Raw genomic sequence first — 27,788 nt, 5'->3', positions numbered from 1 at the left:
AGTTGTGTGAATTCTTCATATATTTTGGATATTAACTCCTTACTAGATATTTCATTTGAAAATATCTTCTCCCATTCAGTAGATTGTCTTTTTGTTTTGTTGGTTTCTTTTGCTGTGCAGAATCTTTTTATTTTAGTATAGTCCCAGTAGTTTAGTTTTGCTTTGTTTCCCTTGCCTAAGGAAACCGATCATAAATATATTGCTAAGGGCAATGCCCAAGAGATTACTGCCTATGTTTTCTTCTAGAAGTTTTATGATTTCAGGTCTCACATTTAGGTCTTTAATCCATTTTGAGTTTAGTTTTGTGTATGATGTAAGGATGTGGTCCACTTTTACCCTTTTGCATATAGCTGTCCATTTTTCCCAGCAGCATTTATTGAAAAGACTGTCTTTTCCCATTGTACATTCTTGCCTCTTTTGTCATAGATTAATTGGCCATATAGGTTTGGGTTTATTTCTGGGCTCTATTCTGTTCCATTGATCTGAGTCTGTTTTCATGCCAGTACTGTACTGTTTTGATTACTATAGCTTTGTAGTATGTCTTGAAATCTGGAACTGTGATACCTCTAGCTTTGTTATTTTTTTTTTTTTAATTTTATTTACTTTTGAGAGAGAGAGCATGACAGAATGAGAGGGGCGAGGGTCAGAGGGAGAAGCAGACTCCCCGCCGAGCAGGAAGTCAGGAAGTCCGATGCGAAACTTGATCCTGGGACTCCAGGACCATGACCCGAGCCGAAGGCAGTCGCCTAACCAACTGAGCCACCCAGGCGCCCTCTAGCTTTGTTCTTAAAATTACTTTGGCTGTTTGAGGTCTTTTGTGGTTCCATACAAATTTCAGTATTTATTCTATTTCTGTGAAAAACACTATAGGTATTTTGATAGTGATTGCATTGATCTATAGATTGCTCTGGGTAGTATAGACATTTTAACAATATTAATTCTCGTAATCCACGAGCATGATGTATCTTTTCATTTGTTTGTGTCACCAGTTTATCAGTGTCTTACCAACTTTCATCAGTTGTCTTAAAGTTTTCGGAGTATAGGTCTTTTCACCTCCTTGGTTAAATTTATTTCTAGGTATTTTATTCTTTTTGGTGCAACTGTAAATGGGATTGTTTTTTAGATTTCTGTTATTAGTGTATAGAAATGCAACAGATTTTTATATGTTAATTTTGTATCTTGCAACTTTACTGGATTTATTTATCCATTTTAATGGATTTTGGTGGAGTCTTTAGGATTTTCCATCTGTAGCATCATGTCATCCGCAAACAGTGACAGTTTTACTTCTTCCTTACCAATTTGGATGCCTTTTGCTTCTTTTTCTTGCCTGATTCCTGCAACTACAACTTCATAGAACCATACTGAATAAATGTGGTGAGAGTGCACATCTTTGTCTTGTTCCTGATCTTAGAGGAAAAGCTTTCAGCTTTTCACTGCCAAGTATGATGTTAGCTCCTAGGGGGTTTTTCAGATACAGCCCCTATTATGTTAAGGTATGGACCCTCTGAACCCACTTTGTTGAGAGTTTTCTTCAATGTATGTTGTATTTTGTCAAATGCTTTTTTGGCACCTATTGAGATGATCATATGGTTTTTATTCTTCCTCTTGTTAATGTGATATATCAGATTGATTTGCAAATATTGAACCACCCGTGCATCTCCGGAGTAAACCCCACTTGATCCTTTTTAATGTGTCGTTGGAATCGATTGCTAATATTCTGTTGAGGATTTTTGTGTCTGTGTTCATCAGAGATACTGGCCTCTCGGGGTTTTTTGTTGTTGTTGTGTTATTTTGTTTTGTTTTTATAGTGTCCTCTGGTTTTGTTACCAGGGTAATGGTGTGGAATGCCCTTTGTTATTCAGTTTTTCCACTCTGCTCTCTCTCCATATCTTCCCCTCTCTTTTATTTCTGGTCTTCCACTGTGACTAAATTTCTGCAATATTATAGAACTAATACAAGCTTTGTAACCTTTAGTTAGAGTTTTCTTAGACCTAGAGATGTGAGAAAATGGATTTTGGACCATAGCAAACAGACTGAAAAAGTTTAAACATGTGTGGGTGGATGTGGCAATGAAAGGAAGATTTCATTGGTAATTTGTTATGAGGGTGGGTTCATCAGTGAGGTTAACATTCTTTGCTCAAGAATGAGAGGCCTCAGGATTGATCTGCTCTTTTCTAATGGCAACACAAATCTTACTCTGTCACACTGACATGTGAGATAGGTGACCTTTCTCAAGTCTAGAGGTCTCCCCAAGATGTCCTTCATAGAAACCAAAACACTGTATAAAAACTTCCAAGCTTGGTTTAGCCCAGATACTTTTTATAGAGCTACAACTAAATGATAAAGGTCCTAATACATGGCCAGCAGATGTAGGTGCTAACAAATGTCAGCCACTAATCCTCATCCACTCTCCCAAGCTTCCTAAAGTCCCCAAAGATCTAAGTTTCCTTGAAATTTTCTCAGGATCAAAGTCACAAACAAGAAAATAGGTCTAAATGGGGGCACCTGAGTGGCTCAGTCATTAAGCGTCTGCCTTCGGCTCAGGTCATGATCCCGGGGTCCTGGGATCGTGCGCCACATCGGGCTCCCTGCTCAGTGGGAAGCCTGCTTCTCCCTCTCCCATTCCCCCTGCTTGTGTTCCCTCTCTTGCTGTCTCTGTCAAATAAATAAAATCTTAAGAAAAAAAAAAAAATAGGTCTAAATGGTAGGTGCCAATCACCAAAAGTACAGATCTTCTTTTCAGATGCCAGTAACTTAATTCTCCTCTTTGGCACTTATACTTTCTTTGAAAATGAGATGCTTTGTTGACTGCACTCCCACTGTTGATTATACAGAATGTTCTAGATGAACGTCCTGGGGGCTGTCACACTCAGCTCACCAATCCACTGGCCCCAAACTCCTCTTCAAAGATCCCTTTCCTAGGAACACTGCAACCATAAGATTCTTAGCAGAAATTCTCCTATCCCAACCCGAATCCACTTAAAATGGCAGTAATAATCTGATATACCCTAGTGACACTGTTTACTGTGATATTAAATACATATTCATGTATAGAAAAGGTTTTGAAAACAAAATATGAAGGTTATGAAAAAAATAGCTATAGTGCTTAATTTCCTTATTTGAAAAATAAGTCCCCTTTAAAGCTTTAGAGTCAGCTTTGTAAAATACAACTCAGCTGAATTTTCATTTAACAATTACATTATATTCTGTAGGTATAGACCCTCCCTGTTGTTTGCATACAACTTCTGTTAATTGCAACAATAGACGTTGCTTATGGGAAAGCTTATGCCTCTAAGCATTTTAGGGGGAAATGAAATTAAGGTCAATAACCCCTTCAGTGTTTAAATGTACCAAGCCTGTTTTCCAGAACTCCTGTTGCCTAAGGAAAGGAAAAAGAAATTGTTTCTTTCCAAATCCACACAAGCTCGTGAAGGGTGAGGCAGCATTTAACTCATCCATTTTCCTAAAGTCTTTACAGCCGAAATCCCTGAAGCTAGGACTGGGAGATTCTGGCCGCTGTTCTGTTGCTAGTGGTGTGTTTTGAGAGTTTCCCAAAAAAACCCACTTCAGTCATTTTTTCCTTATCTTTTCAGGAGCATCTAAAGGCCTTTGATGATGAAATCAGTGCTTTTTTGGACAATATGTTTGGACCTCGAGGTAAGTAAGCGACTCGAGAACTTCACGTGGAAGAGGGTTTCGTCACTTCTGGTGTTTTTAAACAGGATGGTGCTCAACATTTAGAGATTTAACTTCCCTCACCTTTGATCTCCTTCTCCCAGAACATCCAGAAAGCCTCAGTTCTCCTGCTCAACCTTCCTTGGGATGAAAGTCCTGGGGCCGCAAGCAGGGACGGAGCGCGGTGCGGTGCTCTGCTTCGGTGCCTCGCTGGCTACCAACGCAGTTGCCGCTGTCCTGCCCTCCGCGACTTCCTCTCCTCGCTCCGCCGCCCCCTCACCGCCCACCTTCCGCACCTGCGCAGTCAGCAGTAGTCTCTGCGATTGCGGTCTCAGCGGTGCGCTCTCGCTCTGCCCAGGCTGTGGCTGGAGCGCCTGCGCGCCTGCGCACTCCACCGTCCCCGTCACCTCAATCTCGCAGTGGGGCACCGTCCCCTCCAGCGCCTCTCAGGGCGCCGGGGACATCTTAGTCACACTACACAGTTTGCAGATGAATGAGTATTTCTCAAACAACATGCTTTGTTTCACTTGAGCCCTGCTGGTTCACAGACTGGAAAATCTGTGGTTCTCTACAGGTTATTTCCCCAGCACTGTTGGGTAGGGGGTGGAGGGAAAGGAGGTTTTCCGGTCTTTCAAAAATCTTTAAATAGAGTCATGTAGAGATTATTTAGACCACTTCAGTGTGTATATAGGCTTTACAAGCTATCCTAAATGAATGACTATTTGTATAATTTTAATATAATGATACTGTGATTGTATAGAGCTTTAAAAAAAAAAGATTTTAAGTAATCCCTACATCCAACATGGGGATCGAACTCACAACCCCGAGATCAAGAGTCACCCGCTCCACTAACTGAGCCAGCCAGGTGCCCCTGTATGGAGCTTTTAAAAATTTTCACGTAGCCTTTTCCCCCCCATTTTATCTTTGTGACAATCCTGTGGGGTAGGCAGGGCAGGATATCTGTATCTGATAAGCTTTAATGACTGATCTCTGCCTCACAGTTCTCGTGGGTGGGAAGGAGAACGGTTCCCACAGAGGGCACAGTGCTCTAACTTGGGCATGCGGTGTTTCTTGGTGTCTGTGGCTTTCTATTTGACACTGCCACTGGAGAGTGAAACAGCAGTCTCTCTGACCTGAGTTGACACTGAGCTTTGTGTTTACTAAGATCACCATGATCTGGAATTATGTGGGTGGGGGTCACGGAAGGATAGGCTTGCAGTAGTTTACTCAGCTCTGGTCTGTTTTATGGAAAGTTCTTTTGTAGCGAGGAGACTGTAAGATTGACTGTTGACAACCGGATCAGGTGACCTCCACAATGACAGGGAATCTAGCATCTGGGCCATCAAGAATCTGTTTTCCTTTACTAAAAGTGGCACAAGCTTAAGTTGACTGGCAGGCCACCTTGTAGACTTCTGGGTGTCCCCTCGTCTCTTCCGTATTTACTTATTCCATATTATCATCAAGGGATATTGTTGGAGGCAGATATCTGACACAGATGTACAGCTAACACTTACGTCCCAAAGATAATCTTATTACAAGTATTTGTTTCTATCTTTTGGTTGGGACAGTTATTCTCCTTGACAAATGTGGTGAACATTTACAGGACCATGACAAAAGAAAACAACTTTCAGGTGCTGTATTAGTTTTATAATATGTGCTTGACTCATTGTGCCAGTTGATCTATATTTAATGACTCAGAACTAAGTGGATGCATAAGTGAGAGTAGAAGTAGAAGGCCTGGGCCCTCTCTCACAGAGCATATACTGTGGGGCGGCGGCGGTCAAACCACCCCATCTGAAACAACTGGAAAGCAAGAAAGTAAACCATGTGTACTGGTTTTCTAGGGCCACAGTAAAAAAGTACCACAAGCTACATGGCTTAAAGCAACAGTGATTATTCTCTCACAGTTCTGGAGGCTGTAAGTCTGAAATCAAGGTGTTGGAAGGGCTGTGTTCCCTCTGCGGTTCTAGGGTACAGTCTGTTCCCTGCCTCTCTCCCAGCTTCTGGTGGTGTCAGGAATCTTTGGCATTGCTTAGCTTGGAGATGCCTCTCCTCAGTCTCTGCCTTCATCTTCACACGGCTTCTCCTCCCTGTGTCCCTATGTCCAAATCTCCCCTTGTTATATAGGGCACCAGTCACTGGACTAGAGCCCACCTGATCTAGTATGACATCATCTGAACTTGGTCATACCTGCAAAGACCCTATTTCCAAATAAGGTCACAGTCACACAGGTCTCAGGAGTTAGGACTTGAACATATCTTCTGGGGGACAGAGTTCAATCCATAACACTGTAACAGGAGGTAGGGTAGCAGTTTAGGGCAAATATTTAACTTTTTTATTCTCTGTGCCTCAATTTTTCTCAGGCCTTAACTGGGGATAATAATATCACCTATATGGTGGATGTTTCTATTACCTTGACTGTGGTGATGGCATCGTGGGTGTTTGCTTAAGTCCAAACACATCAGATTGTACACATTAAATATGTGCAGGTATATCAATTATACCTCAGTAAAACTGTTAGAAATATCATCTATATCATTAGATTGCTCTGAGAATTAAATACATGAATGCATGTAAAAGGCTTAGTGCTCTGTAAATGTTAGTTGTAATAACAGTTACAGCCATAATAATAATTCTAAAATGAGACTTGTGGGATACCTGGGTGGCTCAGTCGGTTAAGCGTCTGCCTTCGGCTCAGGTCATGATCCCAGGGTCCTGGTATCGAGTCCTGCGGGCTCCTTGCTCTGTGAGGAGCCTACTTCTCCCTGAGCCTGCCACTCCTCCTGCTTGTCTCCACACCCCCCCTTTCTCTCTGACAAATAAAATCTTTAAAAAAAAATAAAATGGGCGCCTGGGTGGCTCAGTCGTTGGGCGTCTGCCTTCGGCTCAGGTCATGGTCCCAGGGTCCTGGGATCGAGTCCCACATCGGGCTCCCTGCTCCGTGGAGAGCCTGCATCTCCCTCTCCTGCTCCCCCTGCTTGTGTTCCCTCTCTCGCTGTGTCCCTCTCTGTCAAATAAATAAAATCTTTAAAAAAAAATAAAAAAATTAAAAAATGAGAATTGTTATGCAGATGAGGAGCTGTAGTTATGAAAGAGCACTAGGAAACGGCTCCCTTCAAAAGGCAGGATGTTTATCGGGTCTTGAGAGGCTGCTTAGGATTTAGATATGGAGGTGGACTTAGGAAGTGGCAGGCACATACCACAGACTTTTATGACTAGTGATTACCAGCTAGTTCTATGAAAGTTAATCTGTTAGTCACATGGATGCTGAGATGAGCCCCTTTCCTACTTCTTATCTCTGTCACAACCAGAGGGGTTTCCAGAACAGGAGATGGGACAGTGAGGGCTTGAGAAGGCACTTTCCTTGGTACTGTCTATCCGGTGGGGTGGAGTAAGGGAAGCTGGGATGCGCAGGGTAGGTAGAGTGGAGCAGAAAGAGGGGCAGAGATGTGGGAAAAGCAGAGACAGGAAGAAAAGGGCATGATCTGCTGGAGAAATCTGTTCCTTCCAACTCCATTTACAGAGATTAAAAACAGCATGCTATTTTTTTAAACTAATTTATTTGTCAGAGAGAGAACGAGCACAAGCAGGGGGGAGGGGCAGAGGGAGAGGAAGAAGCAGACTCCCTGCAGAGCAGGGAGCCCGCTGTGGGGCTCTATCCCAGGACCCAGGATCATGACCTGAGCTGAAGGCAGACGCTTAACTGACTGAGCCACCCAGGCATCCCACAGCATTCTCTTTTTTATAATTGTGGGCCAAATTATTTTCTTTATGTAAACAACGAAAAAGAGCAGAATAGAGAACTAAGATCATTTTGTGCCTATGGTTCTTTTCAGATGTTACTAATTATATTATAGAACTATTCTGTGTATTTTATTTAGATTTTTACATTTTCACTCTCCAGACTAAGGAACGCTTGGTGTATCTTGGTCCTTCCTCCTGGCTGTTTATACTTCTAGTCCATGGTCAGGTTTAGGTCCTCGGTTGTATTCTTTGCCCACACGTCTGAATCATCAGCTCCAACGCTTTGCCTTGGCTGTCTTGAGCTTCCCCTGCTTGCTGGGCAGTCCCACGGCTCTGGCTCTGCTGAACCCTAAGCTCAGCCTGGTTTACCGCATAGTGGTTGTCTGTGAGCTCCGCAGAGTGGGTTTTATGAAGGTAGTATACACTATCCATAACATATCCATATCCATGCCTGCTCCAAACTTCCCCAAAGGAGGCAGCAGCAGGTGTAATGGGCTGGGCATCAGACGGGAATTCAGATCCCGACTCTGCTGTCCACTATTGTATGGTCTTGGCAAGTTACTGTGGCTTTCTGAGCTGGTTTTCACCCACAAAATGACATAGGAATACTTCCTATTTATTGAGTTAGAGTAAATATCGTTAACTGTTCCAACGAAGATACTAGAACTACTACCTCCCACCTTAATTACTTGTCCCTGTCACTCCGTGTTCAGCCTAAGCTCTGCTTGCTCCACGAAACCTTCCTTAACTACTCCCACCCCCATGGGGTGGTTCTTCTGAACTGTAACCCAAATCCAGCTTAGTCAATGCCGGACTCTTGCTTGTTGTATTGGGTATGTACAAATAAAATATACGTGACAGTAGGCCTTAAAAGTTCTCATCAAAGAAAAAACATTTTTGTGACTAAGGTGATGGATGTTAACTAGACCTACTGTGGTGATCGTTTTGCAGTGTATTTGCAAATACTGAATCATGCCATACACCTGAAACTCATATGTTGTATGTCAGGCATACCCCCATTAAAAAAAAACAAAAAATCCAAAAAAGTTTTAAATATATGTGATAAAATTTTATAACTAAACAGAAGTGCTACTTTTCAGGATTCTCACTGTATATGTTTCTTTTCAGATTTTCGAGTCAGAGGATGGTTCATGTTGGACTCCTACCTTCCCACCTTTTTTCTTACTGTCCTGTATCTGCTTTCCATATGGCTGGGTAACAAATACATGAAGAACAGACCTGCTCTTTCCCTCAGGGGCGTCCTCACCTTGTACAATCTCGGAATCACACTTCTCTCCGTATATATGCTGGTCGAGGTAAGTGTTTGCGTCGCAGAGCTGGTGGCTGGGGAGGCGGTGTGCGGGCGAGCAGAGCTGGTGGCCGGGGAGGGGGTGCGCCGGCGAGCAGAGCTGGTGGCTGGGGAGGGGGCGCGCGGGCGAGCAGAGCTGGTCTGCCACAGCGGTCCACGCTCGCTCTCAGTACTGCTCTTTAGATCTCCAGAACTGTTCCAGTGTTTGCTCTTACTTCTTCTGAAAGTCTTGGAAATCTTTGTTTCTCACTTGAATTTTTCTCATCCCTTTAGTCCTTAGTCTTTCACTGTAATTTTAAATCACAATTTCGATCTGAATGGGCCTTTAAAGCTCCAATGTTCTGATTTTCTCCTTTTAAAGATCAATACTGAGGTTTGGAAAAGGGACATGATTTGCCAGAGAATAGATCGCTATTGAATGACTGACATTTTTAAGTTAATATTGAATGCAGTTGGTTTGAAATACAAATACATAGTCCCTTCGAGACCGCTGCCCACATCTTTGGGGCCCCTGACAGCGAAAGCGGTGGTGGGGCTGTTTCTCAGGACGACCGTGGAGGCCGGGCCGACGTTCCAGCCCAGCTCTGGCTGCCCCCATTACATCACGCATCGCCCATTCCTTTGCAACGTGCCAAACCCAAGTAATTCTGCAAGTAGAAGAAAAAGTAACAGTTGCCCTGCCTGTGAACCAAAGGCTGTTGCAGTCCACTGCAAAGGAGAATCCAAAAGTGCCAAATTAAACCTGCTCCAGCGAGCAGCCTCGGGGAGGGAAGACAAAAACATGAGCAAACCTGAGGGAACAGGATAAAGTCATTCGTGCTCGGTTATAAATGTCTTATGGCACAACTGTAGTTGCCTTCCTGGTCCTCGGATTCTAAAAGAACATAAATCCTTGCCTAACGTCTGGATCCTCCCCAGAGTTTAATCTGTGCCTTGTTTGGTTCCTAACTGTTACTTTCCATGCCTACCGCCCTGTGATTGGAGGACTGGCAATGGACTCTGGGGTCAGGAAAGCCAATCTGCAATCCTCTCACATCGATTCTCCTAATGTTCCTCACTCTGAAAGGGGAATCCCCAGTTAGCTTTGCAAGTAGGCAAGTTTCCCTTCACTAGGTGAGCTCGCAAGATCTAGCAGTTGACAGGATTCGTTTCTCTGGGAAGAACCAAAGGGAAAGATTCTCTTCCTTGGGATTGTTTCCAGAAGCAGCACCTGTGTCAGAAGGGGCAGCCTGAACGTCTGACTACACCGGAAGCTCTAGCACCTGCTGGAGTCAGAAGGCCCGAATTCGGGAGCCACTGTTGCTCTCGCTATGATTCGAGAGCAGTTACTTAGGCTCTCTGACCCTTAGGCAACTTACCTTTAAAATGGAGATCAGGTACTTGTCCTCCTTAACTCATGGGGGAGCTGTAAGGATTAATCCGTTCTGTTTGGCCAACATTCTGTGAGCACCTCTTCAGTGCTGTGAATTGTACTAATAAGCCAAGGACATAGGAAGGTGAGTAACACGTGACTTCTGGACTTGAAAATCTCACAGACTAGTACACAGTAGGAGTTAGTAAATATGAAAATGCTGTATAAATATTAAAGTGCACCATTAAAGGAACAGGAACAATAGGTTAGTGTTTGAACAAGTAAATGGTTTCTGCTCCTTTTTAGGGAGGACATCTGCCCTGAGCCCATTCCCTGCTATGAATTTTATCTATTGCTTATCCACTGTTGCTCCTCTCAGGCTTCTGTACCTCGTGGTTCAAAATCGCTACTATTGATTGCCTCCTAGTCTCCTGAGACTGTAGCCTCCTCCAGGGCAGGCATAAGGTCTTGGACAATTTTGGGGTATGTTTAATAGCCACTAGTTGAGTGATAGGTTGATTTACCCTTGCTAATTTTTAGGCCCAGTTCAGACGTTTGCATAGGCCAGGAAGTTACCGCTAAAATTGTTAACGTTCTTTCAACAAATATGTGTGGATTTCCTACACTGTGTCAGATTCTCTTCTAGATTCTACAGCACAGCCTTTCCCTTGTACAACAGTGAGTGGTGGGCTGGTGGTGAGGCAGGAAGGCCTCTCTGAGCATGTGATATTTGAGCAGAAACTGAATGATGAAAATCAAGCATATGAAGATTTGGGGAGAGTGTGTTTATGCAGAAGGAGCAGCAAACATAAAGGCCTTGAGGCGGGAACAAACTCGGGGTGTTCAAAGACCATAAAAAGAAGCAGTGCAGCTAGAACACCCTGGACAGAGGAGGGAATCATCCAGAATGAGGTGGAGAGGTGGAAGATTCATAGAGGGTCTTGGAAAGTATTTGCCTTTTATTCTGAATAAAATGGCAAGCCACTAGAGGATTTTCATTCTCTCTTTCTCCCTTTCTTTCTTCTTTTTTTTAAAAAGCCTGCAGTGGGGAGGGGCAGCTGGAGAGAGAGAATCTCAAGCAGACTCCCTGTTGAGCGCAGAGCCTGACAGCAGGCCTCCATCCCACCACCCTGATGAGATCATGACCTGAGCTGAAATCAAGAGTTGGCCGCTTAACTGACTGAGCCACCCAGGAGCTCCAGCTGCTTAATTCTATTTAGATTTTAAATTGTCAGGTAGTTTTAAACAATCTAAATGGTTCTTTTTAGTAGTTCAGCTGTTTCTAGTGTTCAGTTTTAACACCCCATCCCTGCCTACTCTCTGTATGTATTTCAACAGAGCTATACCTTTACACATCTCTGTTAAGCAGCCATAAATAGTAGGCGTTTGCTTAGTTTATGTAATATGTTAACTAATCGTGGTGATCATTTCACAATATACACAAATATCAAATATTCAAAGGCCTTGTCAGACTTGTCAGATGTATAGGTTTCTTTTCATATCCAGAGATATTTTTCATTCAGCAATTGTAAATAACTACCTGCTCCATGTTACTGAAGTTGGAAAGGTTAAAAATTTTCTCATAAGAAAAAATTTCCCCTAAATAAAATTCAGTGAAGGGGGAAAATGCCTTATGTACATGCTTTATATTCTAGAATTTTAAGTTTTTGCAGTAATGGCAGGAAAGAAAAGACAGAACTTCTTTGGCAGAATTTTCCACAAAGAATTTTAAAAGTTCATTTTCTCATATTTATTGAGTGCCTTCAATGTGCTGGGCATTGGGCAAGGAACCGTGGATTCAAAGATGAGCAAAAAAGGCACAAACCTTTATAGAGCCTTTTGTTTGTTCAACATGATGAGGGCTATAGATATTAATCATTTATAATCACACAAATGATTGATTACCAAGGGGCATAAATACAATGAAGAAAATGACTTAAGAACCTTTGAGCCCTAGTTTTCATGTCTGTAAAATGGTAATAAATACGTACTTCATAAAATTATGGAGGTGATCAATTAAGGTAAGCCAGTACAAAGTATTAAATAATTAAATATTAAGTAATATTAAATAATTATTGAATAATACTGGGTGGCTCTTGATTTTGGCTCAGGTCATAATCTCAGGGTCATGAGATCAAGTCCCATGTCAGGCTCTGTGCTCAGCAGAGAGCCTGCTTGAGATTCTCTCTCTCTGCCCCTTCCCCCACTCTCTCTCTCTCTCTCCAATAAGTAAATAAATCTTTAAAGAAAATTTTTAGGCTCTTCTCAGTTGTTTGCACGTAATTCTACATTTCACCTATAGAAACATAGGACTTGATGATTCCTTACATGAAATATTTTGTTACTCAATAGTAGCCAAATTCTGTTCCTTTGGGCCACTGTAAAGGATAGAAGTAAATTATACCAAATCAGGAATACAACCATTGGTATCTCTTCAACAGCAAGAGTGAAATCCTTTGATCACATGAGTTTGAGGACAGGATTGAGAAATTCAAGTGCAAGGTTGTTCCTACTCAGACCTTAAAGAGACGCCAATCAGAAACATGAATAGGAAATTCCATTCTTTCCAAATTTTAGTGTTAACTTTTCCTCCTTTGTTTCTTTGGCAGCTTATTCTCTCCAGTTGGGAAGGAGGCTACAACTTACAGTGTCAAGATCTCGCCAGTGCCGGGGAAGCTGATGTCCGGGTGAGTCCTGAGAAGCTGATTGACCCTCTGCAACCATTTCTCTTCGAAAAGGAGAGGAGGTTTTCTCCTTCCAGATATGAGGATGGGGCTGGGATTACATAAGAAAGGGAGTCCTCCTGTTCTAATAGAAATGCCTGGTAACAAAAATGTTTTCCAAATGTCCAACAGTGGGGGACTGACTGAATGAACCATGGCACATCCAGAAATGGATCCCTTTGCAAAATGGAAGGAGGAAGATCTCTATACTGTTAGAGCCATTTTGGGGACATTCTCTAAAAAACCAACTTGCAGACTGTTTATAGTATAGTACAAGAAGTGATAGGAATGTGTGTGTGTGTGTTTTTGAAAAGAAACAGTGGCAGAATAAACCAAAACCTAACAAAGTGGTCTCCTTTTGGGTGAAGGAACTAGGCAGAGGGGGATAGGGATGGAAGCTGGGCTTCTCTGAATGTACCTTGTGTCATATTTGATTTTGAAACCATTAAGCATTTTTTTTTTAAAGATTTTTTATTTATTTATTTGAGAGAGAGAGAATGAGAGAGAGCACATGAGAGGGGGGAGGGTCAGAGGGAGAAGCAGACTCCCTGCTGAGCAGGGAGCCCGATGCGGGACTCGATCCAGGGACTCCAGGATCATGACCTGAGCCGAAGGCAGTCGCTTAACCAACTGAGCCACCCAGGCGCCCGAAACCATTAAGCATTTTACATAATCTGAAACAAAATTAAGTTTAAAAAGAAAGGTAGCCTTCCTCCCAAAACTTGGAAACTAAAATAAATAAATACACCCATATATTAAGTTGGTGACATAACCACCTATAGAATTATTTCAAGGGACTTAAAAACACAGTGTTTTGACTGAAATTCCCTAGCGGGATATATCTTAACAGTATTCTGTAATTTTTTTGGTTTCTATTAATAAAAATATTAGTATTGCTTTTTGGAGATTGTTATAGGTACACTGTAGAATAAAGTAAGTACATAATGTTAATATCATTACAACTAGTATTTTAAACATAGTTTAACTTTTTGATTAGTATCTTTTCTAACATTAATCATAGATTCAAATAGGAAATATCAGAATTAACATTATTCTAAAAACAAATGTGTTTTTTAGCTCTTATCTCCAGAAAAGGCCTAGTTAGTCTCTGACAACCCAGTGCAGTGAGCAATGAATACCCAGATTGCGCTTTCTAAATATAATTTTCCACCAGAAGGGATTAGGGTTCTTAGAGAATTGGCCAGTTCCTGGTTTGGGGTGGGAAAAGTGCATAAGCAGAATCCAGGACATCTTGTGACAGAAAGCAAGCAAGCTGTCCAGGACTACTCTGGTCATTACGAAAAGATCTAGGAGCCACCTTGAAGGGGACTCCCAGTGCTCAAGATGGGACAATTCAAAAGATTACTGATGAAACATATTACATTTATTTAAAAACCATGAGCTTAAAATGATACCAAAAAACACATTGTTGACGTCTGAAGGTTGCTAGAACACCAACTCATTCTGGGGAAGAAAAGTTAAAGGGAAAGAAACATTTATCTTTGCTTTTCAAATGTGAATTTCCAAATAGAGAAGAGCTCTTTCTCTAGAGAAAAATGCATAACAAGAGAATTAGAAAATCGCCCTCTTGCAAGTCCTAGTGAAATGATGGATCTGTTCAGCAGTCATCCATAAGTGATAAAACTGTTGGGTAAAAAAAAGGTGAATGGAAAAACTTCATAATGGGGGCACCTGGGTGGCTCAGTCGGTTAAGTGTCTGCCTTTGGCTTAGGTCATGATCCCAAGGTCCTGGGGTCCAGCCCTGCATCAGGCGCCCTGCTCAGTGGGGCACCTGCTCTCAAATACATAAAGAAAAGGAAAGGAAGGAAAGAAAGAAACTTCATAATGATTGGACTAGGCTGTTAATGTCTGAACTCTGTCCATGAATGTCGGTGAGACACCCTGAAATTCTGTGCCTCCCGGTATGATGCATCAGGAAGCACACAGAACCACCAGAGAAGTACTCCTGCCCAAACCCCTAAATCTCAGTCTATCAAGCCTCTAATTGCTAGTTATAGAAAATGTGGGGGATAGAGAAACAAGTTAAATAACACTAGGAATCCATAGTAGTAGGAATTCTAACAGCTGATCTAGTTTTTGTGAGGAAAAGACCTGGAAAAAGGAAAGGGGACTGTTACTGATCAGGAGACCGGAGAACCATATCACATCAGTGCAAGCTGGACCTTGTTTGCATCTGGATTTACATCAATTATAAAAAAACATTTTTGAGACAGATTTGAACACAGAGGAGGCTATTAGTAGATATTAAGGAGCCATTAATTTTATTAGCTGATGACATGGTGGTTATGTTGAAAGAAAAAAAAGTATCTGTTTTTATAAATAAAATGATAGCTTGCATTTGCTTATAATATGCTACACCCCCCTAAAAATGTTTAGAAATAGAATTGATTCAACAAATTGAATCATATTGAAAACTTTGAAGCTTAGTGATAGAAACACAGGTTCTATAATTTATACTTACTCTCCTTACATTTATGGATGTTTAACAATTTCCATATCAAAAATCCTGCTTATTAGATAATAGAAACCTTTTCTTTAAAATCTTTAATATTAAGATGTACATGTTTGAATCCTCTTTTTAAAAAACATCTTCAAAGCTATAATACAAAATAAGGTATATAGATTTCTCTGCACCCATTTTTTTTGCACCCATTTTATTTCTATCACAGGCCAGCACATTTTGGGATACCATACAATTCTCTAAGGGTTGTTGTTTTACATTTATATTTGGCTTAAGGTCTGTGAAGTTTAATTATATCCTTAAACATTAGGGTGGAAGCCACCACACCTTATTGTGTTCTTGGGAAGCAGACAATAGAGCATGATGTTCTAACTTCAAAGTTTCTGTTACATTACACTCTCCTCATATGTTTCAATGTTAGCACTAAAACCACAGCGCAGTTCAAGTATTCCCCCTGTAGCTGAGACTTCGTAAGGGGCTCAGGAGGGAAGGGGGAATCCTGACCCACCACTTCAGTGAGGAGGAAGAGCATTTATTTAAATTCATTAGTTAACATACGGTGTAATATTAGTTTCAGGTGTACAGCGTAGTGATTCAGCATTTCATACAACCCTGGAGGCATCTTGACTTTAAATCTGAGGAGGAGATGCGGAAGAAGTAGTCTACGTACAGACGGCTCCTGGGCCCTGTACCAGTTAAGAGACAAAAACATATGTAGGTTAGAGGAAGAGGGGAAAAAGTGAAAACCTAACGTTAAGGAACAGTAGTGATCTGCTGAGTGCTCAGCACGGAGCAAAGATGGGCCGGTCCCTGCCCTGTGTGATGGGCCTTCGGCCGCCTAACCCTCACTACCCTGGCCTGCTTCCTGAGCACAGAGGCAGAGTCATCGGGGAATGCAAAGGAAGCAGCCGCTGATGAGGCCTGAGAAAAGCAAGGAGAGGGGGGTGCATGTGGGGAGGAGGGGGCTAGGAAGCCCAGAGCAGAGACAACAGCAAGCGTGGCAGGGAGAGTATGCAGAGCACCTGGACAGTGCACAGTGGGGTGCTCACAGAGGAGGGGTGGGGCACTCCGAGAGCGGTGCAGGAAGTGGCAGCCAGGGCAAGCTGGGAAAGAGCCTGTGCTCTGCAGGTGCACAGGAGTACCTTGATCAGATCTGCATGTTGGAGGCGTAACTTGTTTTTGCTAGAGTGGGGTGGATTGCTGGGAATAGGGAGAAACTGGAGGCAGAGATGCCAGGAAGGTGCTTGTGTGATTTCCCGAGAGAGAAGTGCACACTAGTGAAACCCAGTGTCCCCCAGGTTGCCGAGAGGTAGGGAGGGCAGCAGGAGGGGCATTTTCATTGCTCACCTTTTCTCTTTCCTGTTTCCACATTCTTACAGGTAGCTAAGGTGTTATGGTGGTACTACTTCTCCAAATCCGTAGAGTTCCTGGACACAATTTTCTTTGTTTTGCGGAAAAAAACCAGTCAGATTACTTTTCTTCACGTATACCATCATGCCTCCATGTTTAACATCTGGTGGTGTGTTTTGAACTGGATACCTTGTGGGCAAAGTAAGTGATTTCGTTATTTTTCAGTTCTCTGTAATTGGGCCTTCTAAGACCTCTAGTGAGTGTCTTGTATTGAATATTGCATGTATCAGGAGAGAGAAAAGGGAGGCCACGGGGTGGCCTGCGTTGTTATACAAGGAAGCACCTATTTGCCAGTGGCTGGTTATTTCTGGTCTTTGATTCTGGCAAAATCTGAGTATTACCTTAAATTTTTTTTTTTTTTAAGATTTTTTTATTTATTTGAGAGAGAGAGAGAGAGCACATGAGGGGGGAGGGTCAGAGGGAGAAGCAGACTCCCTGCTGAGCTGGGAGCCCGATGTGGGACTTGATCCCGGGACTCCAGGATCATGACCTGAGCCAAAGGCAGTCGCTTAACCAACTGAGCCACCCAGGCGCCCTACCTTAAATTTTAAACACATTTTTTTTCTATGCACCAAAGGTCTGAGGGCCAGAAGCACGTACGCCAGCTGGAGAAATTGTCCTCCAACCCCGGGGGCTGAAAGACTCCTGCAGAAATAAATGTGGCACCTTCCACAGTCACCACCTGGCCACGCTACAGCTTGGGGTCCCTTCAACTCCTAGGACTTTTTTCCCATTCTGAAAAATTAAGGTCGCAGCTCTGTGTGGCTTTCAATATTTTTCTTAACTGAGAACTACAGTACACGTTATATCCCAGCCTCTTTACATGTATATACTTTGTATGAAACAAGAATTTCAGGAACTCTTTCCCCCAGCTCTGGGGGATGCACTTTGGGTTTTGTTGTTGTTAATTCTGTTGCACTTTTTCAAAAAGCTGATGATGACTCTCGTGACAGGGATTTCATAGTTTACTAACAGGTCCATTACGCCCCGCAGTAGGGACAGCAGTACTTTCTGATTGTCTTATATCCCAAGATCTAAAAATGGTCCGTGAAAACTCAGAACAGGTAAAACTTCAGTGAAAATGATTTGGGGAGGGCTGCTGGGAAGATGGCGGAGTAGGACGTCCCTGGGCTCACCTCTTGCCACGTGGCCGCCTAGAGAGCACCCACGTCGGCATAAATAACTCAGAAAGCAGCCTGAAAACTGGCAGAACAGACTCTCCGCAGCCCGGCATAGACAAGAGGCCACAGTGAAGCAGATCCACCCCCTCCGATCGCTCTTGGCAAGATCCCGTCAAAGCGGTGCCACAAGCCTGGTGGTGTGTGCGCGGCCCAGACAAGGGTCAGCACCACTCCAGAGTGAGTCCTATAACCACACACCCATCTGACTGTGACCCCAGCAGGGGGCCGGACTGCAGGCCCCCATCCACCAACAGAAGCTTCTCCGGGGATGACACAGGGACAGGGCCTGCAGTTTGGTGCTACTCCATCTCCGGCAAACGCCTGCTCTGACTCAACTCCAGCCCAAGGCAGCCCCAGAGCAGCCCACTAACACCACGGGCACCAGACCCTGCCCACAACAGGCAGGGAGCCATTGCAGACAACAGGACTGAAGGCAAACACATCCCAGCCACAATGGGAGGACACCCCTGGAGCAACACACATAGGAGACCCCCCTGAGCACCAGGTTCTGGGGAACAGACGTTGCACTGCAGGACCTCTTCTTCACAAAGCCACTACTTTCAAGTGCAGGAGACGGAGCTGACTTTCCTAACACAGAGAAACAGACCACGCAAGAGGCAGAATGAGGAGACAGAGGGATATGTCCCAAATCAAAGAACAGGACAAAATCAGAGTAGGAGACCTAAACGAAACGGAGGTAAGTAATATGTCTGATAGTGAATTTAAAGTAATGCTCATAAAGATACTTGCTAGAATTGAGGAAGGACTGCAGGACCTCCATGAGACCCTCCACCAAGAGATAGAAGACATAAAAAAGAACCAATTAGAGCTATTGGACTCACTAAATGGAAATAAAAATAGACCATCTGGAATAAATAGCAAGCAAGAGGAAGTAGAAGAAAGGATCAGCCACCTGGAGGACAGTCATGGAAAGCAATCAAGCTGAGCAGATGAGAGGGGGGAAAAAGCAAAATGAAAATAGACCCAGGGAACTCAGCAACACTGTCTGCATAACAGTTGCGTGATAGGGATCCCAGAAGGAGAAGAGCGAGAAAAGGGCGCAGAAGATTTGTCTGAAGAAATAATAGCTGAAAACTTCCTCAATCTGGGGAAGGAAAGAGAAACCCAGATCCAGGAGGCACAGAGCGCCTCCAACACAACCAGGCCAAAGAGGTCTGCACCAAGACACAAAGTAAATAAGATGGCCAAAAGTAGTGATAAAGAGAGAATTTTAAAAGCAGCAAGAGAAAGGAAAGCATGTACATACAAGGGAAACCCCATATGCCTATCAGTGGGTTTCAGCAGAAATTATGCAGGCCAGAAGAAAGTGGCATGATAAATTCCAACTGCTAAAAGGAAAAAATCTACAGCCAAGAATACTCTATCCAGCAAGGCTTTCATTTAGAATAGAGGGAGAGATCGAGTTTCCCAGAAAAACAAAAATTAAAAGCAAAACCAGCCACGTCCCTGTCACACACGATGCCATCAGCCTGTGGGTCCCAAATTCACAGTCCAGCCGCCCTCCTGCCCGAGTCAGCACGCACAGCCTGCCACCTGCTAAATGCCAAGTCAACATGCCTTCACCTCAGATTGCCAGGGGCTCAAATTGACACTCTTCCCCTCAAATCCCAGCCCCTGTGCTCAAGTTTGTGCACAAAAGTGGGCATAATTATAACAGCAGAAGGAAGCAACCCAAACATCTAACTATTTCTGTGGAATATAGAATAGATACAAGGAGTGTGCTAGGCTGAGAACATCTCCAACAAGCACATCAAAGAACAATACATACAGCATGATTCTGGTTAGTAAAAAAACAAACCTGAGAAGAATAAAACAAGATGAAACCAGAGAGGGAGACAAACCATAAGAGACTTCTTAAGCATAGGAAAGAAACTGAGGCTTGTCGGAGGGGAGGTGGTGGGCATGAAGGAGGGCACATGATGGAATGAGCACTGGGTGTTATATGCAACTGATGAATCACTGAACTCTACCTCTGAAACTAATAATACACTATATTGTTAATTAATTGAACTTAAAATTTAAAAAAAGGAAACCCCCCCCCAAAAAAAGAAAGAAAGATGATTTGGGGACCTTAGAGATCTATCCCAAACATTCTTGATGTTTTAAGAAATATCAGTGACTATGAAGATGCAAATTGAAACCAGAGTGTGAAGAAGGAAATTGCTGGGGGTGCAGGAGTCAGAAAGAGATGGGTCTTTTATACCTCTCCTGGACCGAATCTAGTTGGAGTTTTGTTATTAAGACAATGATAGACTTATGCTTAATCAATATAAAGCCCATAATCAATATTGAAGAATTATCAAGGTTAAGTATTTTTTGTGCTTATCAGCTATCTCATTACAAATCACTAAGCATCTGAACGACAGTCTCACATAATCGCTGTGTAAAGACATCGGATTCCTGTTGATAAGGTGCTGTGTGTGACAATTTCTAGTGAACCTAAAATATTATAAAATTATAATCAACCACTCCTTTTCCATTCATTCATGGTAATGAAAACTCAGGTGAGTAAAGAAATACCACTGACCTTATGCTAGCTGGTACTCTGAAACTCTGTGTTTTCGTGTAAACCCAAGCCCTGTAACAAGTTATTCCAGCCTGTGTTTGCGGAGGACTTACTGGATGCGAGTGTTGTTTTCATTTCTTATTCGTTGATTTGCATTTATCTAACCAGACCTCTGATCTAGAATTGGAAAACCAGGCTAGAGAATTTAAATTGATTAACCAGCATAGGTCCAGTACTTTTCAGTTTATATAGTAGTATTCAGTCAATCCCATCATGCCCATTTTCCAGATGGCAAAATCAAAATTTACCAAGTAAAACTGATGTATCCAAGGGGACCTAGCTAGTAGGGGTCCTCTAGCTCCACAGCCTCTTCACCACAGGACTTAGCTCCATCTGGATCCCAAGGTAGCACGTAAGTGGTATTCACTTTGCCAGACACCATTGTAAGCACTTTGCATGTATGTATTGATTTACTCCTCATGACAGTGAGTATCCCAGTTCCCAACAAAGAACCTGCCTCTGACATCTCACCTCTTGCAGCTAAATCCTTTTGCTTCTTAGTTGAGCCAACATAGAACTTAGTTTTTGCCTTTAGTTTCCCAAAACATCATTCACCCCCGTTGATGGCAGCTACAGGGACTTCAGGAAGGGAGGGGCAGGGAGGGGCACAGCACAGGTCCTCAAATTAGATTTTAGACATTCCTTGTCCTAGAAGTCCATGAGATGACCCAGCCACTGGGAAATCTCAGTGGCAGGTCCCTCTTCTGTCCCAGCCTTCTCTCCTGCGGGACCTTCTCTCGCCTTCCCCCAGCATCTCCTGCTTCCTAGGTCCCTTTCAGGTTGAATTTATAAATATAAAGAGCAACATACTGTCCTCAACCTTTGAACGCTTTGTTCAGCCTCGTACTGGTGGCTTTCTTTCCACAATCAAAATGGTTCATCCAAGGTTTAGCAAAAGCGGAGACACTTCTCTTTCAAAGGAGTTCTGCCACCAGTTTTAAGCAAACATTTCATTTTTTCCCAGATTAGTGGATAATAATGATGGTGTAGAGACAGTAAAACCTTTGCAGATCAGGAATTACCTGTTTGGTTGACACTCTGACTGAAAAACCATCCCAGTTTTGTCTTGTCTCGGGGACTTCTGCTGAATCCTGGAGTAAGAGCACAGAAGTGAAAGGGAGTCTGTCCATGTGAAATTCTGGTATCTGCTAGCACCGGAGTTGCTATTCATCTTCAGTGATGGTGTACAGGAAGAACCAGTCTCACTGGATAAAGAATGAACAGTAATTTTTATACTGTACTTTCACAGGTTTCTTTGGACCCACACTGAACAGTTTTATCCACATTCTTATGTACTCCTACTATGGCCTTTCTGTTTTTCCATCTATGCACAAGTATCTTTGGTGGAAGAAATATCTCACACAGGCTCAACTGGTATGTTATCCCTTCTTTCCGCTGTTCTCCATGTGAAGCATCTAAATATTCTGAGGGATGGAGGAAAGGAATCTGTCATCCTCCACAGAGGCTTCTCTGTGTGAGGATGCTGCCTATTTTTCTCTAAAATTGCCTTTTAAGCATTAAACCTGGTGTGTTAAAATGCCCTCTGTGGATACAGTTAGCTTATTCCTTGCTTTGAAATGTAGATGCTTTAACCCAGACATTAATTTTAACAGATTCATTTTTATCTAAAGAATTTCAACTGCTACTCTTCCCTGAGAAAACTAGTGGGCAATTGTATATACCTACTAGTGTCATTTCAAATAAAATGTCTGGATAGGATAGTGGGCTGCTTCAGCATTTGTTTCCGAATCTTAGGGAGTACCAGAAGTTGAGTTCTCAGTGTATAACATTTCAAAATGGATTTTCTTTGGCTCGCCTGGTTGCCTCACCTGCTGCCTCCCCACCCCCTTCCCCCAGGTACAGTTCGTGCTCACCATCACGCACACCATGAGTGCAGTGGTGAGACCCTGTGGCTTCCCCCTGGGCTGTCTCATCTTCCAGTCTTACTACATGCTGACGTTAGTCATCCTCTTCTTAAATTTTTACGTGCAGGTAAGTGACCTGTAAGTCTTCAGCAGCAAAACATAGTAGACTGGGCTTTTGCCTCACCTAGAGGTTTAATTTTGCCAATTAAATAACGTAGCACAGACTTGTGCCTAATAGAGGCACCCAAAGGAAACAGAGAAATGTGCATTCCTAACTCCACACCCCGCATCCTCCCCTTGAAGGATAACCCCTGTTCGAGCCTAGTGGGCATTTTATTAGAGTTCAGTCAGGTCACACATTTGGTTGATGTATTTGCACCATGCTACCCAAGTCTTATATATGAATGCAGGAAATCTGTTTGAATGGTGAAAAACAGAAGCTAAATGAATTTAGTGTTAAAAAATTGTTTCTATATCAGCACTGTGATACTATAAACTCACTATTTGGAAAAAAATCTTTTAAGGCCAGCTATCGTGGAAAGGTCACATTGGCTTTTTCTTCACTAAGTGTCATTTTCTTTTAATCAACAATTTAAATGGAACAGAGCTTCAAAACACAATTTCAGAGCAACTCTGTTAAGACAAAAACTGATGAAAGCCGTAGCAGGGCACAAGCCTCAGGTGATTATAGATTTTAAATTACTCTCCTGTGTGGGTGGGGGACAGAAATTAAACTTCATGAAAAAGCAATGAGAACATACATTTATATTCAAAACAGCACTTTTGAAATTGTAATCAAGTGTGTATTTCTTTCTTCAGACAACAAGTGCTTTCTTTTTTAGTTTGTGTTTGCTGAAAGTTAACCCACAGGGGCTTCATACAGAGCCCAGCTGTGGGAACCTGAACCTCTGACAAGCTTTTAAGCCCCTGTGTTTCTGAAATTGGACTGGCTAGCCTTTGTCTTCTATAAGAGATAAGTTTCCTCTGAGAATTTCTAGAGAAATAACCATTGATAGAACCAAACAAAGCCACCCAAACAAAAACAAACCGAAACAGACTGTTCCAGGAAAGCTCAGGGAGTCCAAGTGTGCTTGGGGTCGGACCTTGAGGACAGGAGCATGCGGCCCAGCAGGATGGGTGCTGGGCGCCCAGAACTTCAACCCTACTTGTTGGCAAATGGAATCTTACTCCTTTAGAGTTGAGTATATAATTTCAGTCTTGACCCTTGTTAGTACCATTGCTTTAAAAAAAAAATGAGATGAAATCGGATATTTTGTCAGAATTAGGAAGGATATGCCAAAACCCAAATCAAGCCAGAATCCAAGGTACTGGTACTTTTAAAATAACAGCACCTTTTCAACTTGAATCGGAAAAGGATCTCATTTTTAGGAACTACAAGGAAGCAACATGCAGAATAATTTGGATGCCCATCCCGTAATACGTAAATCCTAACCAATGTTGATAAGGTGAAAGAAATAACCTTTCATTGGAATTCATATTTGTCTTGGGTTTTACCCCTTTATTTTTAACCATTAGCTTAAAAATTGTCCTGTTACAAAAATTCTTACTTGTCCAATATGCAATAAAATCATGAACTGTTTTAGATTATATGCCATGTCAGAGAGAAAGTCTTATTCAAGAATCCTTTTTTCCCCCCTCTTTGAAATATACACATCCAACAGACATACCAGAAAAAGCCAGTGAAGAAAAATATGGAAGAGCCACCTGCAGGGAAAGAAGTTAAGAACGGTTTTTCCAAAGCCTACTTCACCGTGACTAATGGGGTCATCAACAGGAAAGCACAATAAACGTCGAGTAACAGACAAAGCATATATAATAGCCTAACAGATTCGCTTGTTTTAAAGCAAAGACTGAATTGAAAGTTACATGTTTTAGCATAAACTAATTTCTTTTGAGTTTATAAATCATTTGTACCCGGAATGTATTAATATATTGCTATTAGCTTAATCTGTTAACTGAATGCTCCCGTCAGCACACCGTGTCACCTCAGACACCGAGCTCTGTAGACCTCAGACCTGGTGTAGCTTCTCTCTCCTCCTCCCCACAAACTGAACCCCTCACCAGAAACTGTTTCCATAACGCCTTATACACATACAAAGCCAGGAAACATGGAGCCTTGTTTTCCGAAGCCAGTCTTCAAATAAAAAGTTTTATTCAGATTGAAATGTTTAAAACAAAATGGTAATTACCTTCTAACCACAGGGTCTTAATCTATATTAAGCAATAATTGCTTAGTGCTTATTAAGCAATAAAGTCATTAGTCCATTTGTCCCATTAGGACTCAACCCCAGAAAATAATTAAAATGGATTATACATGGAAGACAGGAAAATCTAGCACAACTTTTTTCTTTTAAGGTGCAGTCTGTCAAATTCCTACACTAAGTCTCAACTTCGTGATATGGTAATGAAATTTGTATTTTATTTTGACGATTACTTTTTCTAAGAAGAAAAAACATCTTCTGCCAAATCCTCATAGCTCAGGGGCTTCAGATAGGAGTTGTTCCTCAGTTTTAATTTGGTTTCCATGACTATTCATATGTTCATGTCTACCTCCTATGTTAAATTCCCCTACTTTAGGTTGTAAACACACACCTTGCTCAGTTTTGAAAGCAGGATCTAAATCTGGCCGCCCGTTTCCTTTCTGATCAAGGAATCTTCCCTTCTCCCTAGAAGGATAAGCCACTGGAATATTTCTAAATCAGAGCAGTTGGGGCAAAACAGACATTGAGTTTTTCCACTATTTCTTGTGAGCCCGCTTGTGAATACTACCCGCAAATACCTGCTGTCACTCTTTGCAGGTTAAGTTTTTGAAAATGGGAAGAGGAGGATGATGGAAAGATTCCAACGCTGAGCCAGGGGGTGGTAATGAGCCTCCGTGAAAAGTGCCAATTTGGCAAACTCAGCACATCCCTTCCCTGCCCAGGTAACACGCTCTCACTGAGAACAAGCACAAAAGCAGACGAAAGCAGTAGTGAATATTCTTTTTTCTCCCTGCGTATTGGACCTTTACTATTCACTTGCACCAAGAATGGAAACAATATTTTTTAAAGATGTGAGGAAGATTTATGCCCTAAGACAAGACTTGCCGCCTTTGACACTCTTTCCTACCTTCTCTTTAAAATAGCTCATAGGGTGTCCCGTTGAGGTCCCAGGCACAAGCACCAGAAGGGCGTGCTTACCACTGCCTGGATCCCATCCGCTCTGTCCAGGATGCCTTTCTGTCCTCCTTACCCCCTTGCTTTCTAGTGTTAAAATTCTTCTCCGTTTAAAAAAGAGCACAGACTCTGGTACGACATTGAACGTGGACTGTGATTTTCTCACTTCTCGCTCACGTCCGCTACCCTCTCAGGACCTGGCCCACTGTGTGGAAGATGACGGGTCTTAGCTGTTTGTTGTGGTAGATGCGCTGTGCGTATATGTACATGTCACAGGTGGGCACTTGGTCCATTTTTATTGAACACACATTTTTGACACCCACTTACTCTTGGATTTATTTTTCTAAAAAGTTTTCTAAAACTGATTTTTCTAGGGTGCTTCATCCCCGCTTCTTCCATCCCATCCTAACAGTATTGTTATGAGTATCGTTCTCTCCCAGAAATTCATTTTAAAATAAGGGCTAGCCCCAAGTATACCTCTGATTACTCCTCTGTAACAAACATGGGTTGGACTAAAGCCCCTCAGAGCAACTGGACTCTAGCTCAGTTTTAGGTCCCAAGTGAGGGCTAAAAAATCTGTTCTCAAAGTGCATTCCGGGAAAAAATGAGACTCCGGGAGAAGCCGGATCTCACTGGGCCTTCATTGTTTGCAGCTGGTCCTCAAATGTCAGGAAGGCCAGAAAGTCTCCCCCCCGCCCCCCCTCCCCGGCGTTTACCTGCAACTTTGGTGCTTTCCTGGACTTGGTATTGGCAGAGCAATGAGGGAAACCATCCTTCAGCAGAATGAGTGAGCCCACCAGCTGTAAGTACAAGGCAGGTGGAAGCCTCTCAGATCAAAGGGAAAAACCAGGGTAGTTTGCACTTTTCCAGCTCAATGTAGAGGTTTCAGGACGCTGTTTCCCATTGGGTCTTTAATTCTAATCAAACACTTCTAGCCTTAAACCATTCAAGGGCTGATACAAATACACAGAGCTATGAAATCTTAGCCGCAAAAGCTGAATCAGGTAAATATTTTAACCTGTTATTAAGTATTGGAACTTTAAAAAGCAAAATGTCTACATTTAATGTGATTTTCCTAAAACTAAAAAAAAAAAAAAAAGCCAGCCTATATACGTTAGAAAAATGAAAACTTTTTGTTCCCAAATTTCCTTTTACTCATAAGAATGAAAATATGTAATACTATAAGCACATGTTAAAAATTCCAGTTTTTTTTAAACAAAATAGAATGCTAAATGGAAATGAAGTGACATTTTCAACCCATCAAAATGATATATTGACACCTTCAGGCATATTGAGAGAGAAGGTCCTCCCTATCCCCATCAGAGAGGTACTTATTTTTATTTGTAAGGCAAAGTGATACTTACTGTGATGGGCAGAACAGCACTTTGTAAGAGACCATGCTGATTCTTCCATATCATTTTATGATGTTTCTGGGGACTTCTGTATTTAGAAAATGTGGATATCACTTTTTGGTTTTCCTTTGAAAATACTTGAGAACATAATATCATGATTGGGGTGGACAGGGATGCAGGAGAAGCCATTTTTCTTTGTAGACCGATAAGCATTCTGTATGATTGTTGTATAATAAATTGATTTTTACACTAAAGCACAGCATGTTGAGATTGTTCTTATTTGGTTCAAAGACATTAAAATGTGTGCCTGCGTGGTATTCCAAATGATTACTCAGGAATTTTTTTAAATAAAGGGATATTTTAGCACTTAATTTTAAACGTTTAATTCTTCATTTCAACAAGCAATGCATGGCCTTTTATGTAACAGTATTCGCTTTACATAATATTCATATACCAAGTTAAAATATTTCAGAAAATGGTTATTACAAGAAAAATTTAAGACTAGTTAGATGAACAGAGGATATAGCGGTTATAACAAGCAGATTTGCTCTATAGAATAACCCAAGGAGGAGCACTGGCCTGGTTGAGGGGACAGTGTGAGGCAGAAACCTCTTCCCATGCTCTGGAGCCGCAGACTCTCCCCCGCGCGGAGCGCCCAGACAGGCAGAGAGGAGGCTGCGCCAGCTCAGGAGTGGGAGGTGAGCGGAGACTTGACCCTGATGAAGCCCCACAGAGACGGAAGTCAAGGTCGTCCAGCAGGATCACTGATTGGTTCTGTTGTGTCCGTGTAGCGTTCTGAACGGTGATGTTGGAACAAGCCAAGTCCAAAAGATGCACTCAAAGTCCACTTATGAAATTGCTTAAATCCCTAGATAGTAACAGGGATGGGGCAGGAGGGGAAACGGGATGGAGAGGTGGCACAGAAAGGAGGGA

At 42.4% G+C, this 27,788-nt stretch overlaps 1 protein-coding gene across 1 annotated transcript in view; it reads left to right on the top strand.

Annotated features, from left to right (window-relative positions):
* Window positions 1-25,084, top strand: part of ELOVL2 (ELOVL fatty acid elongase 2) — a 31,462-nt gene extending 6,378 nt beyond the window's left edge. The window contains exons 2-8 of the mRNA XM_021697232.1: window positions 3,594-3,657; window positions 8,548-8,735; window positions 12,689-12,766; window positions 16,664-16,835; window positions 21,712-21,836; window positions 22,320-22,454; window positions 24,010-25,084. Of these exons, the coding sequence (XP_021552907.1) occupies window positions 3,594-3,657; window positions 8,548-8,735; window positions 12,689-12,766; window positions 16,664-16,835; window positions 21,712-21,836; window positions 22,320-22,454; window positions 24,010-24,135 (888 nt within the window). The 3' untranslated portion in view covers window positions 24,136-25,084. The remainder of the gene's footprint in view (window positions 1-3,593; window positions 3,658-8,547; window positions 8,736-12,688; window positions 12,767-16,663; window positions 16,836-21,711; window positions 21,837-22,319; window positions 22,455-24,009) is intronic.
* Window positions 25,085-27,788: the final 2,704 nt, after the last annotated feature.

Source organism: Neomonachus schauinslandi, chromosome 8 (genome assembly GCF_002201575.2).
Source record: "Neomonachus schauinslandi chromosome 8, ASM220157v2, whole genome shotgun sequence".
NCBI classification, from domain to species: domain Eukaryota; kingdom Metazoa; phylum Chordata; class Mammalia; order Carnivora; family Phocidae; genus Neomonachus; species Neomonachus schauinslandi.
This window is presented reverse-complemented; position numbering and strand designations above follow the sequence as displayed.